This window comes from Salmo salar, chromosome ssa12 (genome assembly GCF_905237065.1).
Source record: "Salmo salar chromosome ssa12, Ssal_v3.1, whole genome shotgun sequence".
In the NCBI taxonomy this organism is placed as follows: Eukaryota; Metazoa; Chordata; class Actinopteri; order Salmoniformes; family Salmonidae; genus Salmo; species Salmo salar.
In genome coordinates this window covers 34300145-34320097 of record NC_059453.1, presented here as the reverse complement: position 1 = coordinate 34320097, position 19953 = coordinate 34300145, and the positions used below count along the sequence as shown (strand labels likewise).

The 19953-nt window shown below is 45.9% G+C and overlaps 1 protein-coding gene across 2 annotated transcripts; it reads right to left on the bottom strand.

The window, feature by feature from the left end:
* Positions 1 to 9798: 9798 nt before the first annotated feature.
* LOC106564991 (uncharacterized) lies at positions 9799 to 19896 on the bottom strand. 2 transcript variants are annotated; one of them, XM_014131543.2, is made up of 9 exons: positions 19667 to 19896; positions 19501 to 19537; positions 18221 to 19333; positions 18002 to 18043; positions 17780 to 17880; positions 11714 to 11775; positions 11353 to 11519; positions 10858 to 11085; positions 9799 to 10376 (listed from the first exon to the last, which is right to left on the bottom strand). In XM_014131543.2, exons 1-9 carry the CDS (start codon positions 19751 to 19753, stop codon positions 9967 to 9969), a joined length of 2247 nt encoding a protein of 748 aa, XP_013987018.2. In that variant the 5' UTR covers positions 19754 to 19896; the 3' UTR covers positions 9799 to 9966. The 2 variants fall into 2 exon arrangements, with proteins under 2 accessions (XP_013987018.2, XP_013987019.2); XM_014131544.2 differs by having other exon boundaries at positions 18263 to 19333; positions 19667 to 19894.
* Positions 19897 to 19953: the final 57 nt, after the last annotated feature.

Here is a 19953-nt window from a genome sequence, read left to right as displayed (position 1 = left end):
TTAGTGCAACGTTAGCTAGCTACATAGTTGTCTTTGTATCAAAGATAAAGGTAAACGCAGCCACTGCTAGCTAGCCAACTCTACCAGCTAGCAGTACTGTATCATTTTTAGTCAATAAGATTTTTGCAACATAAGCTTTCGAGTTGTGTAGTCCACTTGTGTAGCTAGCAGGACTGACTTTGTGTTAGCTAGCCAACGTTTAAATTACTTCTGTGTTATGAAAGGAACTAGACACGGACACGAATGATCCATTGGTAGTTTGTTGTAACCAAGTATTGGTGCTAAACGTGTGATATTGGATGCTAGCATGCTAGTTAGCACGGCGTCATAAGACACGGTGCACTGGGTGGGTTTCACGGAAGAATACTGTACCAAGTTATCTAGCTGAATAAACTAAGTTTGAGCCTATTCCCGGAAACATTGAACCACTGTAGTTTACATCAATTATAATTTCTAAGTGGAAGTTGGAATAGTTATATTTGAGTGTTTCAGCGAATGGTTAGTGAGGAAGGCCCTGCTCTCTCGCTTTCCCAGTTGTTTAGTTAATTATCTTTCCAATCTCCTTTGCATTAGCGTAGCCTCTCCTGTAGCCTGTCAACTATGTGTCTGTCTATCCCTATTCTCTCCTCTCTGCACAGGCCACACAAACGCTTCACACCGCATGGCCGCTGCCACTCTAACCTGGTGGTCCCAGCGCGCACGACCCACGTGGAGTTCCAGGTCTCCGGCAGCCTCTGGAACTGCCGGTCTGCGGCCAAAGAAGGCAGAGTTCATCTCAGCCTATGCTACCCTCCAGTCCCTCGACTTCTTGGCGCTGACGGAAACATGGATTACCACAGAAAACACTGCTACTCCTGCTGCTCTCTCCTCGTCTGACCACGAGTTCTCGCATACCCCGAGAGCATCTGGTCAGCGGGGTGGCGGGACTGGAATCCTCATCTCTCCCAAGTGGACATTCTTTCTTTCTCCCCTGACCCATCTGTCTATCTCCTCCTTTGAATTCCATGCTGTCACAATCACTAGCCCATTCAAGGTTCCCTTGGAGAGTTCATCAATGAGCTTGACGCCTTGATAAGTTCCTTTCCTGAGGATGGCTCACCCCTCACAATTCTGGGTGACTTTAACCTCCCTACGTCTACCTTTGACTCATTTCTCTCTGCCTCCTTCTTTCCACTCCTCTCCTCTTTTGGCCTCACCCTCTCACCGTCCCCCCCTACTCACAAGGCAGGCAATAAGCTTGACCTCATCTTTACTAGATGCTGTTCTTCTACCAATCTCACTGCAACTCCCCTCCAAGTCTCTGACCACTACCTTGTATCCTTTTCCCTCTCGCTCTCCTCCAACACTACTCACTCTGCCCCTACTCAGATGGTATTGCGCCGTCGCAACCTTCGCTCTCTCTCTCCTGCTACTCTCTCCTCTTCCATCCTATCATCTCTTCCCTCTGCTCAACCGATCTCCAACCACTCTCCTGATTCTGTCTCCTCAACCCTCCTCTCCTCCCTTTCTGCATCCTTTGACTCTCTATGTCCCCTATCCTCCCGGCCGGCTCGGTCCTCCCCTCCTGCTCCGTGGCTTGACGACTCATTGCGAGCTCACAGAACAGGGCTCCGGGCAGCCGAGCGGAAATGGAGGAAAACTAGCCTCCCTGCGGACCTGGCATCTTTTCACTCCCTCCTCTCCACATTTTCTTCCTCTGTTTCTGCTGCTAAAGCCACTTTCTACCACTCTAAATTCCAAGCATCTGCCTCTAACCCTAGGAAGCTCTTTAACACCTTCTCCTCCCTCCTGAATCCTCCTGCCCCCCTCCTCCCTCTCTGCGGACGACTGTCAACCATTTTGAAAAGAAGGTTGACGACATCCGATCCTCGTTTGTTAAGTCAAACGACACCGCTGGTCCTGCTCACATTGCCCTACCCTATGCTTTGACCTCTTTCTCCCCTCTCTCTCCAGATGAAATCTTGCGACTTTTGACGGCCAGCCGCCCAACAACCTGCCCGCTTGACCCTATCCCCTCCTCTCTTCTCCAGACCATTTCTGGAGACCTTCTCCCTTACCTCACCTCGCTCATCAACTCATCCTTGACCGCTGGCTACGTCCCTTCCGTCTTCAAGAGAGCGATAGTTGCACCCCGTCTCAAATACCTACACTTGATCCCTCCGATGTCAACAACTACAGACCAGTATCCCTTCTTTCTTTCCTCTCCAAAACTCTTGAGCGTGCCGTCCTTGGCCAGCTCTCTTGCTATCTCTCACAGAATGACCTTCTTGATCCAAATCAGTCAGGTTTCAAGACTGGTCATTCAACTGAGACTGCTCTTCTCTGTGTCACGGAGGCTCTCCGCACTGCTAAAGCTAACTCTCTCTCCTCTGCACCCATCCTTCTAGACCTATCTGCTGCCTTTGATACTGTGAACCATCAGATCCTCCTCTCCACCCTCTCCGAGTTGGGCATCTCCGGCGCTGCTCACTCTTGGATTGCGTCCTACCTGACAGGTCGCTCCTACCAGGTGGCATGGCGAGAATCCGTCTCCGCACCACGTGCTCTCACCACTGGTGTCCCCCAGGGCTCAGTTCTAGGCCCTCTCCTATTCTTGCTATACACCAAGTCATTTGGCTCTGTCATATCCTCACATGGTCTCTCCTATCATTGTTACGCAGACGACACACAATTAATCTTCTCCTTTCCCCCTTCTGATAACCAGGTGGCGAATCGCATCTCTGCATGTCTGGCAGACATATCAGTGTGGATGACGGATCACCACCTCAAGCTGAACCTCGGCAAGACGGAGCTGCTCTTCCTCCCGGGGAAGGACTGCCCGTTCCATGATCTCGCCATCACAGTTGACAACTCCATTGTGTCCTCCTCCCAGAGTGCTAAGAGCCTTGGCGTGACCCTGGACAACACCCTGTCGTTCTCCGCTAACATCAAGGCGGTGACCCGTTCCTGTAGTTTCATGCTCTACAACATTCGCAGAGTACGACCCTGCCTCACACAGGAAGCGGCGCAGGTCCTAATCCAGGCACTTGTCATCTCCCGTCTGGATTACTGCAACTCACTGTTGGCGGGGCTCCCCGCCTGTGCCATCAAAACCCTACAACTCATCCAGAACGCTGCAGCCCGTCTGGTGTTCAACCTTCCCAAGTTCTTTCACGTCACCCCGCTCCTCCGCACACTCCACTGGCTTCCAGTTGAAGCTGGCATCTGCTACAAGACCATGGTGCTTGCCTACGGAGCTGTGAGGGGAACGGCACCTCCGTACCTTCAGGCTCTGATCAGTCCCTACACCCAAAGAAGGGCACTGCGTTCATCCACCTCTGGCCTGCTCGCCTCCCTACCTCTGCAGAAGCACAGTTCCCGCTCAGCCCAGTCAAAACTGTTCGCTGCTCTGGCACCCCAATGGTGGAACAAGCTCCCTCACGACGCCAGGACAGCGGAGTCAATCACCACCTTCCGGAGACACCTGAAACCCCACCTCTTTAAGGAATACCTTGGATAGGATTAAGTAATCCTTCTAACCCCCCCCCCCCCCAAAAAAAAGATATAGATATACTATTGTAAAGTGGTTGTTCCACTGGATATCATAAGGTGAATGCACCAATTTGTAAGTCGCTCTGGATAAGAGAGTCTGCTAAATGACGTAAATGTAAATGTCCCCCCCCTTTGCTACTATAACAGCCTCCAATCTTTTGGGAAGGCTTTCCACTAGATGTTGAAACATTGCTGCGGGGACTTGCTTCCAATCAGCCACAATAGCATTAGTGAGGTCAGGCACTGATGTTGGGCGATTAGGCCTGGCTCGCAGTCGGCATTCCAATTCATCCCAAAGGTGTTCTATGGGTTTGAGGTCAGGGCTCTGTGCAGGCCAGTCTAGTTCTTCCACACAGATCTTGACAAACTATTTCTGTATGGACCTCACTTTGTGCACAGGGGCATTGTCATGCTGAAACAGGAAAGGGCCTTCCCCAAACTGTTGCCACAAAGTTGGAAGCACAGAATCGTCTAGAATGTGGAAGCACACCCCCATTCTCATCGACGGGGCTGCAGTGGAGCAGGTTGAGAGCTTCAAGTTCCTTGGTGTCCACATCACCAACAAACTAACTTGGTCCAAGCACACCTAGACAGTTGTGAAGAGGGCTTGACAAAATCTATTCCCCCTCAGGAAACTGAAAAGATTTGGCATGGGTCCTCAGATCCTCAAAAGGTTCTACAGCTGCACCATCCAGAGCATCCTGACTGGTTGCATCACTGCCTGGTATGGCAACTGTTCGGCCTCTGACCGCAAGGCACTACAGAGGGTAGTGCGAACGGCCCAGTACATCACTGGGGCCAAGCTTCCTGTCATCCAGGACCTCTATACCAGGCGGTGTAAGAGGAAGGCTCTAAAAATTGTCAGAGACTCCAACCACCAGACCATTATACCTCCTCCACCAGATGGTGAAGCATAATTCATCACTCCAGAGAAAACATTTCCACTGCTCCAGAGTCCAATGGCAACGAGCTTCACACCACTCCAGCCGATGCTTGGCATTGCACATGGTGATCTTAGGCTTGTGTGCGGCTGCTCGTCCATGGAAACCCATTTCATGAAGCTGCTTCCAGAGGCAGATTGGAACTCCGTAGTGAGTGTTGCAACTGAGAACAGACGAGTTTTACGCGCCATGTGCTTCAGCTCTCTGCGGTCCAGTTCTGTGAGCTTGTGAGGCCTACCACTTTGCGGCTGAGCCTTTGTTGCTCCTAGACTTTTCCACTTCACAATAACAGCACTTACAGTTGACCGGGGCAGCTCTAGTGGGGCAGCTCTAGCAGGGCAAAAATTAGACGAACTGACTTGTTGGCAAGGTGGCATCCTATGATGGTGCCACGTTGAAAGTCACTGAGCTCTTCAGTACGGGCCATTCTACTGCCAATGTTTGTCTATGGAGGTTGAATGGCTGTGTGCTTGATTTTATACAACTGTCAGCAACAGGTGTGGCTGAAATAGTCAAATCCACTAATTTGAAGGGTTGTCCACATACCTTTAGCCATGTAGTATAGTTCAGCTCTCAGTTAAAATGGAAAAAGGTTAAATAAAGCCTTTGGTTTCTGGATACTCATGCTCTTGAGTGACATTTTCCTGCATTGGTCATCTTTGGTAAAATCATTTTAGGAAAAAATAATATAGCCCATGCAGTGATATGTTTACTTGCCTTTTATGGTGCATACTATAATTCTAGTATCAACAAATGGCACAGACATATAAAAGAGGTATAACCATGTTAGGATATATTGATAATTAGTAATTGATTGAAATAACTTTTCATTAGATAACAAGTTGTATGTTTTAATGGAGGTAATTGATTTTGTGTCACGTATTTAATGTTTTGAGAGTCTTAGTGCACTTAGCAAATTAAATGTGTCATTTTGGCCTATAGTTTGGGGCTGCGTGTTAATTGTTTCGAAAAAAGTGAATTCTGTTTGGACAAATGTGCTCAAGTAATCGAGAAAAACTGTAAATACCACACAACAAGGTAACAGCACATAGAGACGCTCGTGGCATAAGCTAGCAGAGCTAGCCAGAGCTATCAGCCAGAGCTGGTGGCATTGGCAACTGCCATTAGGTCATCCTTTATGCTCGTAAGCATTAGCTTTAGTGTGTTGGGGGCAGTGCCACTGTATTGCAAGAGGCTTGGATGCAACCCACACATGAACTCAGCAAAAAAAGAAACGTCCTCTCACTGTCAACTGTGTGTATTTTCAGCAAACTTAACATGTGTAAATGTGTATATGAAAATAACAAGATTCAACAAGTGAGACATAAACTGAACAAGTTCCACAGACGTGACTAACAGAAATGGAATAATGTCTCCCTGAACAAAGGGGGGGGGGGGTCAAAATCAAAAGTAACCGTCAGTATCTGGTGTGGCCACCAGCTGCATTAAGTACTGCAGTGCATCTCCTCCTCATGGACTGCACCAGATTTGCCAGTTCTTGCTGTGAGATGTTACCCCAGTCTTCCACCAAGGCACCTGCAAGTTCCCGGACATTTCTGGGGGGAATGGCCCTAGCCCTATCCAACAGGTCCCAGACATGCTCAATGGGATTGAGATCCAGGCTCTTCGCTGGCCATGGCAGAACACTGACATTCCTGTCTTGCAGGAAATCATGCACAAAATGAGCAGTATGGCTGGTGGCATTGTCATGCTGGAGGGTCATGTCAGGATGAGCCTGCAGGAAGCGTACCACATGAGGGAGGAGGATGTCTTCCCTGTAGCGCACAGCGTTGAGATTGCCTGCAATGACAACAAGCTCAGTCCGATGATGCTGTGACACACCGCCCCAGACCATGACGGACCCTCCACCTCCAAATCGATCTCGCTCCAGAGTACAGGCCTCGGTGTAACGCTCATTCCTTCAACGATAAACGCGAATCTGACCATCGCCCCTAGTGAGACAAAACCGCGACTCGTCAGTGAAGAGCACTTTTTGCCAGTCCTGTCTGGTCCAGCGACGGTGGGTTTGTGCCATAGGCGACGTTGTTGCTGGTGATGTCTGGTGAGGACCTGCCTTACAACATGCCTACAATCCCTCAGCCCATCCTCCCTCAGCCTATTGCGGACAGTCTGAGCACTGATGGAGGGATTGTGCGTTCCTGGTGTAACTCAGGCAGTTGTTGTTGCCATCCTGTACCTGTCCCGCAGGTGTGATGTTCGGATTTACCAATCCTGTGCAGGTGTTGTTACATGTGGTCTGCCACTGCAAGGACGATCAGTTGTCCGTCCTGTCTCCCTGTAGCGCTGTCTTAGGCATCTCATATTAAGGACATTGCAATTTATTGCCTTGGCCACATCTGCAGTCCTCATGCCTCCTTGCAACATGCCTAAGGCAATTTCATGCAGATGAGCAGGGACTCTGGGCATCTTTCTTTTGTTGTTTTTCAGAGTCAGTAGAAAGGCCTCTTTAGTGTCCTAAGTTTTCATAACTGTGACCTTAATTGCCTACCGTCTGTAAGCTGTTAGTGTCTTAACGACCATTCCACAGGTGCATGTTCATTAATTGTTTATGGTTCATTGAACAAGCATGGGAAACAGTGTTTAAACCCTTTGCAATGAAGATCTGTGAAGTTACTTTGATTTTTACAAATTATCTTTGAAAGACAGGGTCCTGAAAAAGGGACGTTTCTTTTTTTGCTGAGTTTAGGTAGTTACATGGCTCCCAGTTCGGGTCTACCCATGGCTACCCTTAAGAGTAATGGCCCTGACATTCAGCTGTACAGATACCAGTGAGCATCGGACAGAAACATAGCACTGTAACGTCGGCCCAAATCGTAACGAGTACAATATACAGGCGCTTGCATGTAGCATATACCCCTACTATATACCGTAGTCGAGGCCTGTAAAACATACCACTGCAGATGTCATCACTGTCATCATCATACAAACCCTTCTGCTTGTGCCCCCTTAGGGTCAAGCTCGTGGGTGAATAGGTGTAATATCTGAGACCTCTTAATGTCATTTTGTGGAACGCCTCAGAGCAGCCAGAACCACCTAAAGCCAAGCAACAGAAAATACATACCTGAGCATAACCACCACACAGAGACGAGATGGCCACTCCCCCATTCTTAACAGAACAGTCTCACACCCACTGTTACAATGCATCTGAGCAGAGGAAGGTGGGGGGATGGAGAGGATTATGGCCAGATGACGCTGCCTGGCAGGCAGGTGAGCTCAGCGAGATTCAGTGGACGGCAGGGGGGGACCAGGCCGGGCCAACCACAGGGAAGGGTGCCCTCCTCGACCCCCAGCTCCGCCAGAGGGCCCACTGTGAGCGACTGGAGGCGTCACCTCTTCCCACTGCCCTGTGGATCGCTGCCCAGAGCCCACTGTCCTTGCCAATTCTACCAAGCAGACATGAGAGGCATTCAGAGCAGCAACAAAGAAGTCCCAGGTTCAGGGGCCCTGGCATCTGATTCACGGGGGGGGCAGCGTGGGGTGAGGGAGGGAGGCAGCAGTGGAAGAGCAGATGCTGAGAGCACATCTGGAGGAGTGATCCGTCTGTCCCCCAGCTACCAGACCACCACAGACAACATTAAAACACACACACACACAATATGGTGGATCAAAGCCTCAGATGAGGCCCCCATATCCATTATCAAGCTTGAAATCCATTCCAGCCAAAATGTTATCATATATAGCCTATTAGTTTACATTTAGTCTAGCTGTACATAACTGTCAATGTGTCATAGGCCTAAAGAAAGAGACAGAGATTCTGATAGAACGGCTCGAGTCAGTTTGTTCAAATTGTACTGCCTCAGGGCTGGAGGACTACTGTGGCGGTAAGTCTAGTCTACACATCACAGTGACAGTCTCATTTCATGTCCAGCCCTTGAACACAGACATGAAGGAAAGGGACCGTGAATTTTATAAAGGGACATTTACTCCTGAAAAGAACACAGGGTTTGAGCGGGTTTGAGCACAAAAGGGCTGAAGAGCAAGTGCCCTGCAATAAAATAAAGTAAGGTCAGCAGACTTCCCATGTGACAGCACACTGCCTTGGATTAGGTGGTGTAAGCCTATTAATGTGGTTTGGACTAGGTGGACCACCCTGTCTCCCCACCCTGCCTGGCCAGCCAAAGATTAGCCTGTTAAATGCACTTCCCGCCTGCATAAAATGCAAACTCTGCTCATCCAATAGCAACAATTCAGATAGGGACCTGTCTGCCCACCCTTAATTTGAGTTAGCTTCTCTACCATTCAAATGCAGGTGGGATTTGTTTCCCTTCAAAATAGAAGTTTTCACTTATCAGCCATATTGTATTCAATTGTTTATCTTTATTAGGGCAATGCCGTGAGTAAAGGAGAATGTCAAACTTCTCAGCCAGGCATGTGGCAATGTTTTACACTAGAATTAGAATCAAAGCACTTTTGAGAGAAAGGTGGACATGTTTTATTGTGGACATTGGTGAATCATGCAATGAATTTTAGTAGGCCTAGCTACACAATTTGAAATATTCCTGTCATTTCTGAAATATTAATAATTTGGCTTGGATAACTGGTTAGGCCGCTGAGCAGAGCAGGTAGCCTAATGAAATTCAGTCAGCGACCTTTATCATTAGGCAATTTCCTTGCATAGCATTCTGGCAGTGGAACAAATGAAAGGGTACGGTTTGACACCGTGCCATTTCAACGACAAAACACAATCTACCACTAAGTTTTTTTCTACAGAGACTGGGGATTAACATTTCTGAGCTCGGGCCACAGATTAGGTGCGTGGGGGTCTAGAATTTCATCATCTTTCAGAGGCACAATGGCTCATTCTTACCGTTTCCTCATCTATTCCTCCGACGGTGGGGGTCATTGGTGCGTGCCTTTGCTCCTGTATTTGTTTTACGTTCAGTACACTCATTTTTTTCCCCCTTCACATATTTAAGAACCACAGAGGAAAACAAAACTTTATATTTACCCAGTCGAAAACGGAGCTTTTTCAGAGACACTTCCTAGCACGCGCTGCCACCTTGTGGGAAAAGCACAACATCGCGTAATAGCGCTGTGACATTGGTATTTTTATTTAAGGTCCGCTTCTGTGGCCTTTTCCCCTCAAGTAAATACATTTTATTTTGAGCCATACTGCCAAACAGCAGCTAGGCCTGCATATAAAACAAAGAAGCCTACTTTGTTACAGAAATTGTACTTTCCCATTTCAATATATAAAAAAAAAATCATTTTAATATATATTCAATGTAGAGTCAAGTTAACATTTATTTAATTGAAGTTAATCTGTTAAATATACAATGATCCAAAGAATATATCAAGTAGCACATCCAAACTACACACAAAGACAATGTAATACAAAAGGTAATAACAGTCAAGAAATTTCATCAATATTGAAAAGGCAAAGAAAAATAATGAACTCAGGAAACAGTGAAGTCAACCTGCCCAGAACGGGGTCTCAATGCACATTGAGGACAACCACAGAGCAATCTTCTCTTCAAAGCTTGACACCCTCCCCTGGCTCCATGTACCCATCAAGAGGCTGCAGGGGGCTGAAGCGCAGCAGGGGCAGGTCCACCGAAGGGCAGCAGTCCTTGGGGTGAGCCCAGCCTTCTTTAGGGCGAGCCCAGCCCTCCTTAGGGCGCCGTATGGGTGGGAGCGGAGGGGGCAGCTCCGAGTTGGTGCGGCTGGAACTGTTGTCATTGCCGGCGTTTTTGTAGTCAGGAGGGGGGATGGGGGGGACGCTCCCGAGGCTGTTGCTCCGACAGCGGACCAGAAACTCCCCCCGGTGGTGGCGGTGGTACAGCACGCCCACGGTACCGAGGAGCAGCAGGATGAGGAAGCTGAGCAGGAAGCACGCCACGTAGATGCCTTTGATCATCCCGCTGGACCACGTCAAAGTGCAGCCTAAGGTCAAAGGTTAGGCAAGGATTAGATGTACACAATTTACCTAGTGCAGTCACCTTCATAACCATGCACCTTTATGTCTAACATCCTGTTGGGGTTACCTAACAAACCCATTTTCAGGGGTTTAAAAACATTTTTTTATTTTTTATATATATATATAAAATAAAATTCGGGAATATTAGGGTGGTGGTCTATTACATTTACATTAGTCATTTAGCAGACGCTCTTATCCAGAGCGACTTACAGTAGTGAATGCATACATTATTTCATTTTTTTTGTACTGGCCCCCCGTGGGAATCGAACCCACAACCCTGGCGTTGCACACACCATGCTGGCATTGCAAACACCATGCTCTACCAACTGAGCCACAGGGAAGACTCTTGTTAACTTCTGTGCCACTGATTTTTCACTAACCAATGTCATACTGTATGTTTTCCTTGTACTTCAGAGAACAATAATTCTGACAAAATCTATGGAGTACCAGTGTTGCGGTGCTGCTGCTCAGGACTATGCTGATCCACCGTAATCGTCGACTTATTGTGCCGGTCCGTATCAGCGGCCTTGGTGTCCACGCAAATGGTTCCACCGGAGCCCAGCCTAGACATGTCCTCAAACCCGGAGTGGCATCGGCAAGCGTAGGAACCAAAGCGGTTCACACACTCAGCGTTGATGTCACACAGCACCAGCTGAGTCACACACTCATTCACATCTGAGATAGACACACACACAGGGTGCAAAAGTAAGGTTGATTAATGGAGTTATTAAATATGAGAACAAATAACTTCAAATCAATTATTTAAAGTCAAACAAATACATTTTTCACCTCACTGAGCCCCAAGACACCTAGTTGCAAGCTATACAACACAATATCTTATTAAACCTCTGCAGTAACCTTTAGTGCCAGTTGTAAAGATCAGAGTACAGTGCAAAATAAGCTACAGATTTATATTTGTTTGGAGGAAACTTTAAGACCCACCAGCGGTGGATACAGAGACGATGACACCCTGCGTTGAGCTGCCCCTGGGGCTAACCACCATCTCTAACAGCTCCTGCAGGGCTGGGTGCAGGGTCCTGTGAACCTTCACCCCTTCTGGCCCACCCCCAATATGCAACCAGAGGATGTAAAGCACTCCTGCACTCAACCTGGTGATACAACAAAAAAAAACAGTTAAAGGCATTCAATCCATCAGTTGTAGCATAACTCAGCAAAAGTTGACTTTGTATTTTTATTAACTACAGTGCCAACAAACCCTTTTTATGCAGTAAAAATAAGTATTTGTTTGCAGTCAAGAAAGATGACATTTGGAGCTCTTGGTTACATAATGTAGTAAACCAACCTTTTTATTCTTTTGGAGGATAGGGTTTTGGGTATGTGGACAAATTCCAACTGCTCATTAATCTGAAAAACATAATAATTGCAGTTCCAAATCACAAATGCACCAGTCCAGTCACAGTAAATAATGACCAAAAGCCATAGTGTTTACACATTTTGATTTGTTAAAGCCTTAGCTTAAAATGTATTCAATTGATAATTTTTTGGTCACTGGCCTACACACAATAACCCATAATGTCAAAGTGGAATGGGTTTGTTTTCACAAAGAACAGCACCTAAAAAGAAAAAAGTAATATCCCTTTGAGCATGGAGAAGTTATTAAATTACACACTTTGGATGGTGTATCAATAGTCACTACAAAGACACAGGAGTCCTTCCTAACTCAGTTGCCGGAGAGGAAGGAAACCACTCAGGGATTTCACCATGAGGCCAATGTGACGTTAAAACAGTTAGACTTTAATGGCTGTAATAGGAGACAACTGAGGATGGATCAACATTGTACACTGAACAAAAATATAAAAATGCAACATGCAACAATTTCAAAGAATTTACTGAGTTACATTTCATACGGAAATCAGTCAATTGAAATAAATTCATTAGGGCCTACTATATGGATTTCCCATGACTGGGAATACAGATATGCATCTGTTGGTCACAGATACCTTAAAAAGAAAAAGGTGGGGGAGTGGATCAGAAAACCAGTCAGTATCTGGTGTGACCATCATTTGCCTCGTGCAGTGAGACATCTCATTAGCGTAGAGTTGATCAGGCTGTTGATTGTGGCCTGTAGAATGTGTCCCGCTCTTCAAATGGCTGTGCAAAGTCGCTAGGGGAACTGGAACACACTTGTACATGTTGATCCAGAGCATCCCAAACATGCACAATGGGCGACATGTCTGGTGAGTATGCAGGCCATGGAAGAACTGTGCAATTTTCAGCTTCCAGGAATTCTGTACAGATACTTGTGACATGGGGCTGTGCATTATGCTGAAACGTGATGGCAGCGGATGAATGGCACAACGGGCATCAAGATCTCGTCACGGTATCTCTGTGCATTCAAATTGCCATCGATAAAAAGCAGTTGCGTTTGTTGTCCGTAGCTTATGACTGACAATACCATAACCCCACCATGGGGCACTGTGTTCACGACATTGACATCAGCAAACCACTCCCTGACACTACCCCATACACTGTGTGCCATCTGTCCGGCACAGTTGAAACTGGGATTCACCCGTGAAGAGCAGACTTCTTCAGCATGTCAGTGGACATTGAAGGTGAGCATTTACCTACTGAAGCCGCTTATGACGCCAAACTGCAGTCAGGTCAAGACTCTGGTGAGGAAACGAGCACGCAGCTGATCTTCCCCCACAACAAATTTTGGTTGTGCAAACCCAGTTTCATCCACTGTCCAGATGGCTGGTCTCAGACAATCCCGCAGATGAAGAAGCCAGATGTGGAGGTCCTGGATTGGCGTGGTTACACCTGGTCTGCAGTTGAGGCCTGTTGGGGTTACTGTCAAATTCTCTAAAACGACATTGGAGGCGACTTATGGTAAAATAAATTAACATTCCATTCTCAGGCAACAGCTCTGGTGGACATTCCTGCAGTCAGTATGCCAATTGCACTCTCCTTCAAAACTTGAGACCTCTGTGGTATTGTGTTGTGTGACAACTGCACATTTTAGAGTGGCCTTTTGTGTCCAGCACAAGCTGCACCTGTGTAATGATCATGCTGTTTAATCAGCTTCTTGATACACCACACCTGTCAGGTGGATGGATTGTCTTGGCAAAGGAAAAATGCTCACTAACAGGGATGTAAACAAATCTGTGCACATTTGAGAATAAGCTTTTTGTGCTTATGGAACATTTCTGGGATCTTTTATTTCAGCTCATGAAACCAACACTTTACATGATGCGTTTATATTTTTGTTCAGTATAGTTACTACACAATACTAACCTAACCGACAGAGTGAACAGGAAGCCTGCACAGAATAAAAAAATACTCCAAAACATACATCCTATTTGCAACAATGCACTAAAGTAATATTGCAAAAAAGCATTTAACATTTTGTCCTGAATTCAAAGTTGTGTGTTTGGGGAAAATTCAATACAACACAGTACCACTCCGTATTTTCAAGTATAGTGGTGGCTGCATAATGTTATAGGAATTATTGTGATCATTAAGGGGAGTTTATCCAGGATAAAAAGGCAAAATCCTAGTTCAGTCTTTCCCACCAGACACTAGGAGAGGAATTCACCTTCCAGCAGGACAATAATCTAAAAAGGGCAAATGTACATGAGTTTACCAAAAAGACAGTGAACGTTCCTGAGTGGCCGAGTTAGTTGACTAAAACTTTAACTTTTCTACTTGAAAATCTATGGCAAGACCTGAAAATGTTTGTTGTTTTTTTAAATGGTGTGGAAAGCTCTTAAAGACTTACCCAGAAAGACTCATCTGTAATTGCGGCCAAAGGTGCTTCTACAAAGTCTTCAGTCAGGTGTGGGAATACTTATGTACAGTTGAAATCGAAAGTCTACATACACTTAGGTTGGAGTCATTCAAACTAGTTTTTCAACCACTCCACTAATTTCTTGTTAACAAACTAAAGTTTTGGCAAGTCGGTTAGGACATTATTTTTCCAACAACTGTTCACAGACAGATTATTTCACTGTATCACAATTCCAGTGGGTCAGAAGTGTACATACACTAAGTTGACTGTGCCTTTAAAAACATTCCAGAAAATGATGTCATGGCTTTAGAAGCTTCTGATAGGCTAATTGACATCATTTGAGTCAATTGGAGGTGTATCTGTGGATGTATTTCAAGGCCTACCTTCAAACTCAGTGCCTCTTTGCTTGACATCAAGGGAAAAATGTAAAGAAAACGCAAGTATAAACACCACGGGACCATGCAGCCGTCATACCGCTCAGGAAGGAGACGTGTTCTGTCTCCTAGAGATGAACGTACTTTGGTGCGAAAAGTGAAAAATCAATCCCAGAACAGCAAAGGACCTAGTGAAGATGCTGGAGGAAACAGGTACAAAAGTATCTATAGCCACAGTAAAACGAGTCCTACATCAACATAACCTGAAAGGCCTCTCAGCAAGGAAGAATCCACTGCTATAAAACCACCATAAAAATGCCAGACTACGGTTTGCAACTGTACATGGGGACAAAGATCGTACTTTTGAGAAATATCCTCTGGTCTGATGAAACAAAAATAATACTGTTTGGCCATAATGACCATCGTTATGTTTGGAGGAAAAAGGGGGAGGCTTGCAAACTGAAGAACACCATCCCAACCTTGAAGCACGGGGTGGCAGCATCATGTTGTGGGGGTGCTTTGCTGCAGGAGGGACTGGTGCACTTCACAAAAGAGATGGCTTCATGAGGAAGGGAAATTATGTGGATATATTGAAGCAACATCAAGACATCAGTCAGGAAGTTAAAGCTTGGTTGCAAATGGGCTTTCCAAATCGACAATGACCACAAGCATACTTCCAAAGTCAAGATATTTAAGAGGCCATCAAAGCCCTGACCTCAACCCTATAGAAAATTTGTGGGCAGAATTGAAAAAGCGTGTGTGAACAAGGAGGCCTAGAAACCTGACTTGGTAACACCAGCTCTGTCAGGAGGAATGGGCCAAAATCCAGAAGCTTGTGGAAGACTACCCAAAACGTTTAACCCAAGTTAAATGATTTAAAGGCATGTAAACTTCTGACCCACTGGGAACGTGATGAAAAAAATAGCCTATTATTCTGACTTTTCAGATTCTTAAAATAAAGTGGTGATCCTAACTGACCTAAGACATGGAATTTTTACTAGGATTAAAATGTCAGGAATTGTGAAAAACTGAGTTTAAATGTATTTGGCTAAGGTGTATGTAAACTTCTGACTTCAACTGTAAATTAGATATTTTCACTTTGTCATTATGGGGTATTGTGTGTAGATGGGTGAGGGAAAAAAAATGTATATTTCATCCATTTTGAATTCAGGCTGTAACAACAAAATGGTGAGTAAGTCAAGGGGTATGAATACTTTCTGAAGGCACTGTAAGATGACATTCATTTATGAAGAAAGTTAGAGTACCACAGCCTGTCATAAATCCCATAAATCCTAGCGGTCAAACAGGGAAATGTTCCCAATCGTTTCCCCACCATTCATTTCCCCCACAAGGGCCTTTAGGCTTACCCTGGCGTGGCGTTTTGATAACCGTGTAAATCTCTCTAGGACAAGGTGACTTAGGACAGTGCCTTCAGAAAGTATTCAGACCCCTTGACATTTTCCACATTTTGTTACAATACAGCCTCATTCTAAAATTGAATAAATAAAATCCTCAGCAATCTACACACAATAACAAAGCAAAAACAGATTTATGAACATTTGCAAATTTATAAAAAATAACAGAAATACCTTATTTACATAAGTATTCACACCCTTTGCTATGAGACTCGAAATTAAGCATAGGTACATCCTGTTTTACATTGATCATCCTTGAGTTGTTTTTACAACTTGTTTTGGAGTCCACCTGTGGTAAATTCAATTGATTGGACATGATTTGGAAAGGCACACACACCTGACTATACAAGGTCCCACAGTTGACAGTGCATGTCAGAGCAAAAACCAAGACATGAGGTCTAAGGAATTCTCCGTAGAGCTCTGAGACAGGATTGGAGGCACAGATCTGGGGAAGGGTACCAAAACATGTCTGCAGCATTGAAGGTCCCCAAGAACACAGTGGACTCCATTATTCTAAATGGAAGAAGTTTGGAACCACCAAGACCCTTCCTAGAGCTAACCGCCCGGCCAAACTGAGCAATCGGGGGGGGGCTTGGTCAGGGAGGTGACCAAGAACCTGATCGTCACTCAGAGAGCTCCTCTGTGGCAATGGAAAAACCATCCAGAAGGACAACCATAATCTGCAGCCCTCCACCAAGCAGGCCTATGTGGTAGAGTGGCCAGACAGAAGCCACTCCTCAGTAAAGGCAAGGATGAACGGAGAAAAGTACAGAGAGATCCTTGATGAAAACCTGCTCCAGAGCGCTCAGGACTTGACCGGGGCGAAGGTTCACCTTCCAACAGGACATCGACCCTAAGCACATAGCCAAGGCAACGCAGGAGAGGCTTCGGGATAAGTCTCCATGTCCTTGAGTGGCCCAGCCAGAGCCTGGACTTGAACCAGATCAATCATCTCTGGAGAGACCTGGAAATAGCTGAGCAGCAACACTCCCCATCCAACCTGACAAAGCTTGAGCATGGGAGAAACTCCCCAAATACAGGCGTGCCAAGCTTTTAGCGTCATACCCAAGAAGACACAAGGCTGTAATTGCTGCCAAAGGTGCTTCAACAAAGTACTGAGTAAAGGGTCTGGTAAATGTGATGTTTAACAAACTACAAAAAAGCAAACATTTCTAAAAGCCTGTTTTTGCTTTGTCATTATGGGGTAGTGTGTAGATTGATGAGAATTTTAGAATATGGCTTTAACCTAACATGTTGAAAAAGTCAAGGGGTCTGAACACTTTCCGAAGGCACCGTATTCGCCTGTATTTACCCCCAAAAAATGAAATGCTAATTAGCTACTAATGTGGCCATCATAAAGAACAACAAATGCCATGATCTGGATTAGACTGTCGAATCAAGGCAAAGGTAAGAATCTCTGGATTACCTCATGTTGGCTACATTTCTTTAAAATAGACAGTTTTGGGAACCGTCTTGTGCAAGTTTTAAATTGATACAATACCTGGTGTCAGCTAGAGATGACGTGCAGGAGCTTATAGGGATTTGTAGTTTTGCATGATGTCTACTTTGATGCTTATTAGAATTTTTGAATCCGAGTGTAAATAGAGCCGAATATATCCATCTATATCTCACCTTGTCTGAGATTTACATGGATATCAAAACGTCATGCCAGGGTAAGACAAAACACAGCCCTTATTTTAAGTGTTCCTAAAATCCCCTATGGAAAACATTCATTGTGGAAAAACGATTGGAACCATTTCCTTGTTTGACTGCTAGGTTTTACAGGTATTATGACAGCACTGTGGGGCTCTATTGTACATGAGATAACTCACCAGAGACTTCACTGAGATCAACAGTGATCTCACAAGATGGTCCCAATTCTCCTCTGGCGCCACAAGGAAGTTGACTTCAACAGCCACTTCAAATAGGTAGTCTGAGAAATACAAAAAGTAGGCATCTACTTTAATACTCGTACAAAGGCTACTGACTTAACTTTCGTTATAGCCTTTGAATTGTATTAAAAATACCTTTCTGAAAAGAAAATAATAAATCACCTTCTGGTAAGTGTGGTACTTCGGTGTGATTTCTGGCTTTCTCTGCAAAGTAAACATGCAAGACAGTTTTCATAAACCAGACAAAGTATGCAAATTAAATTGCTGACTACCTACCATAATGTCTGCTGTCAAAAAACAGTTCAACCATGTTTGGGTGATGGTTGAAGGGATCCTGGGTATCAGTGGGTGTATGAGTGTCACTGGATGCTGTAGACTCACCCAGAGTCATTTTCAGCAATTCCTTATTGCCAGACTCCTCACCTTGGTCATCCACCTCTGTTGTGTGCGACCCGATGTTAGACTCTGTAGGAGGGATGGTATCTGTAGTTTGAGCATCCACGTTCCTTCGCATAGCAGACGGGGTGCGCGGCGAGGATTTGGGATTCAGAACAGGGGACTGGTGTGTGGAGGGGTCACTTCCAAGGTGTGCTGTGTGGGTCTCAGTGGCATCCCTCCCTGACGTCCCCTGACGAGTGACCACCATGGGGGGAGTGGGAGTCAAGGGCAGATGGGACTCAAGGTCCACCACATCTCCACTCAAGTTACCCACTTTCCAGTCTTCCCTTGTCAGGTGGCTCTCGTCTGCTTCAGTCCCCTCTGAGATTCCTCTGTTCCAATCTTCCTCCTCTCTCTGAACAGGAGAAAACTTGAATGGCCCCTCTCCGACCATTTGCTCCTCTGCTTCCCATGGTGGAAGCTCATTGGACACCGAGGAGGAAGTGAGTTGGTCAAAATAGTCAAACACCACCTCCGGGTTGGTCTGAGCTGGCGGGGTGGGGCGCTCCAGTAAAATGGCCTCCGTAGGTTCACCCCCCTTCATGGGAAGAAACTTGGTGAAACTTCCCAGAGAGGGAAAAGGTTCCAGTTCTATCAGTTTTGGTTCAGTCATCAGCTTCCTTTCTTCTTCGGTGGTATCACCATAAGCATTGTACATGACTGGCGGTACGAACGCCTCGTATCGCCCATAGAAGCCCCTGTGGGGCGGACTGGGTTTGCCTCTGATCAGCTGAACTACGTGGAGGATGTTGGAGAGGGACGTGTACTTGGCCTCACCCCAACACTTCTCCAGGATCCTGTGACCCCCCGCGACCCCCAGGGGCTCATCCAGGTGGATCTGGTCCAGCTTCCCGCTGCATGCATCTGACTGGGTGAAGTCCTCTAGGTGGAGGAGCACACGTTTACCAGGGTCTACCTGGATGGTCCAGTTGCACCAGAGAGATGGGTTGGAGCACAGGTAGTCTGGGGAGAAGAACTCGCCACTCTTGCCGCGCATCACCTGGTGGCAGCTTCGCAGCGCGAAGAAGGCATTGCCCTCATTACCATGACGGTCATCTGAGAAGTTGTGGACAGAGTGTAAAGGACAATCCAATAATGTCCAAATGTCAGTCATAGGACTAACCCCCCCAACACACACACACACACACACACACACACTTCAAAGAATTAAACAAAGACCACAGTACAGGGCCCAAAGGCTACATAATAAATATTTGTCTTACCGGGAGGGTTGTAAGCGTCATCCCTAAAGTTATTTATCTAAGGACGTAATAAAAACGTTGAGGTAACATTAAACCAAGAATGTTAGTCAACAACTTGAAATCTACCTACAACCTCCAGCGAAATGTAGGGAAAATGCTTATAGAAGGAAGTCAGTCATCAACTTACCCAGGACAGGTCGCAGTTTGCGGTAAATAAACCATTGGCAAGTAGTAGTGAACGTACAAATGTTAACTTTGAATGATTTCGTGACATTTTAGTGTCACGTTGTGTTTACTTTTTCCACTATTTAGCAAGCAGGTCGGCTTCCTACACTGTCCCAGCTATTGTCAATTCTTTCCAGCGATGTTTCTTTCCGTTTCCGCTAAAAGTGGACGTAAACAGGTGAAATATATTGCCAATTAGCTAATTAGCACGCCTTGATATTCGTATTCCTCTGGTCTATATGGGTTGTA